The sequence below is a fragment of the Sipha flava genome, unplaced genomic scaffold (genome assembly GCF_003268045.1).
Source record: "Sipha flava isolate LNK unplaced genomic scaffold, YSA_version1 44_pilon_pilon, whole genome shotgun sequence".
Taxonomy (NCBI): Eukaryota; Metazoa; Arthropoda; class Insecta; order Hemiptera; family Aphididae; genus Sipha; species Sipha flava.
The window spans coordinates 2,075,867-2,078,494 of record NW_020273203.1 but is presented as its reverse complement, the minus strand read 5'-3'; the positions used below and the strand labels follow the sequence as shown (position 1 = coordinate 2,078,494).

Genomic DNA, 2,628 nt, shown 5'->3' with positions numbered 1-2,628 from the left:
AAACTTGATTTCCAAGCGGAAGGAAAACAACCCGTTGATAATGACAAATTATAAAGGTATAATAAAGGGACACTTAATACAAATTTACAATTAGAAAAGAAAATACTCGGAATCATGTCAATGCCAGGATTAGTTTTTGAACTCAACGTATCTAACTCCTGGAGAACATCAGTAAGATTTAAGACACACGAAAATAAATTAAGATCGGAGTAATTGGTGGTAGAATCAGATGATGAGTGATTGATTAACGGTGGTGTAATTGAGTTGACATAAACACTAGAAAAATGCTTAGAAAAGCAGTCAACTATTTCATCACCTCCATTAATAGACTGATTTAAATAAAACATTGAGGTAGGAAAAGACTGAGAAGAGCGTTTGGATTTAATAAATCGCCAAAATTTTTTGGGACAAGATAATAAAGAATTTTCAGTTTCTGAAATGTATTTATTATAATCAATTTTAGATTGGGCCCTACATTTAGATCTAAGTGCAGAGAATATATTATAATTTAATTGTGTAGGAGATGTTTTATATAATTTGTGTGCTATTTTTTTTTTAAAAACCAAGTCCCTCAGTACAGGACTAAACCAAGTGGGATGTTTAGAAGTGAAAAGTTTTTTTTTAAGACAATTTTCATCAATTATTTTAAATATAATTGTATAGAAAATATCAACTGCATTGTTTATGCACAATTTATCAAAAACTTGAGACCAATCTATAATCGCTAATGATGAACGTATAACATTATAATTACAGTTGAAAAAATCATATACAATTTCATTATAACTTAATGATTCTAAATTTACATTGGTTGGGAGTGTGACAGTTAATGCAGGGTGATACATATAATCTATCGGTAACAAAGAAAATGGCTCGTTACGAACTACTAAATTATGAGCGTTAGATAAAACTAAGTCGAGAATTGAATCTGATCGATTTTTAACAAGATTGAACTGATTAAGATTAAGGTAAGAGAAATTAGCCAGGTTATTGGCAATTAAATTATTAAATTGAGAAACATTAGGGACAATTTTATTATTTAATAACGACCAGTGAATACCCGGTAGATTATAGTCACCCAATAGAATAACATTTGAGTAATGCGAAAGATTTAACAAATTGCTTACAGTATCAGTATGGTCATTATAAATATCAACACTTGAATTAGGAGGAATATATACCGATCCAATTAATAGAGTGAAAGAACCCATAGAAAGTTTGATAAATAATTGCTCGATGTTGTTGTTTTGAAGTGGAATACGATTACATTGAAGGTGATTCTTGATCGCAATTAACACACCACCTCCTCTGATAATGCAGCCCATGACACTATCACGGTCGCAACGAAAAACTGTGTATTTTGGGATAATACCAAGTTCAATGTCATTGACCTCATTATGAAGCCAGGTTTCTGTTAGTATTATGATGTCATAGTCCACCAGAGCAATATTTCTATTAAAAACATCAAGTTTAGTGTTTATGCCACGAATATTTTGATAGTAAAACTTGAGATTGTAGGAACTTGGTCTTAGTTTCGGCAGTTTTTTTGAAATGAACGGAATGTTATTATTGAATTTGATAAATATATCATTTTCACCAGCAGCTTTTCTGGTGTTAAGCTCATCTAACACAACTTTGAAATATTTACGTTGCCCTAAAGATCGATCTGTAGATATACTGATGTGTTTTAAATTTTCAGATTGACGTAACTTAAATTTGTTTTTTAATACGTTAAAAATATCATGTTGATTTGGTAGTGTAACACGGATAGGCCGAGCATTATTAGAAATTTTACCAAGACGGAGAACATTTAATGGAACAGTGGTAACACCAATTTGACGGAATAACTCAGAAACTACTTGAATTTCGTTTAGAGAATCAGTTGTGTTTTCATGAACGTTAAATAAAATTAAATTACGGCTTCTAGCTTGGCGGTCTATAATTTCAGATAAGATTTCTTCATGATTGACTGACGGTGGAGTAGAGTTTCGTGCTTCAAGTACAACCAACTTAGAACTAATAATTTCAATTTGATTTTTAAGAGCTTTGTTCTCATTAAGCAAGTCATTGAAATGCTTGGTAATAATATCTAATTTACCTTCAATATCAGTGAATTTTTTGTCGTGGATTTTCTTCTCATCACGGTAAGCATTGAATGAAGTAATTAGTTTGCTTTGAGTAGATTTCATGTCATTTACAACTTTAAATAATTTGTCCAATTTATCATTGATAGTAGAAGTATTTTCTGCAGTATTTGAGGCATTTTCATCTGTAGTATTCATATTACAACACGCAGGTAGGAATATAAAATTAATAAGAAAAATATAACGATAACGTAACAAAAACGAGTAGAACGAAGAAAAAGATTAACACGACACGCACCGTCAAAGGTCGAATTACGACTGATGACGTTATTATATATTATTATTATAATTTCTTCGTTACCGAAAATGTATTTCATGTAGATAATCGTCATGTTTTTCCATCGGTGTATTTTACGCGTACAATGAAATTAACGTTTTACTATTTTATAACAACACACACGCACACAAGCGTATTTCAACAAACAAATGAGGTAATATCAACGGAGATGTTCCCTAGGACGATCGGATCCGAAACGCGTTAGGA

General features: G+C 31.1%; 1 protein-coding gene across 1 annotated transcript; it reads right to left on the bottom strand.

The window, feature by feature from the left end:
• Window positions 1–682: 682 nt before the first annotated feature.
• LOC112689501 lies at window positions 683–2,400 on the bottom strand. The gene is made up of 2 exons (XM_025563240.1): window positions 807–2,400; window positions 683–715 (listed from the first exon to the last, which is right to left on the bottom strand). The coding sequence occupies exons 1-2, from the start codon at window positions 2,280–2,282 to the stop codon at window positions 683–685; spliced, it is 1,509 nt and encodes a 502-aa protein (XP_025419025.1). The 5' UTR covers window positions 2,283–2,400.
• Between the last annotated feature and the right edge of the window lie 228 nt (window positions 2,401–2,628).

Bases quoted from the DNA above. Each gene is read 5' to 3' on its own strand.
- LOC112689501 (XM_025563240.1), bottom strand. From the start codon at position 2,282: ATGAATACTACAGATGAAAATGCCTCAAATACTGCAGAAAATACTTCT. The intron at 716-806 runs GTAAATTTAGAA...TAGCGATTATAG, and splicing joins CTGTCACACTCCCAACCAAT to ATTGGTCTCAAGTTTTTGAT.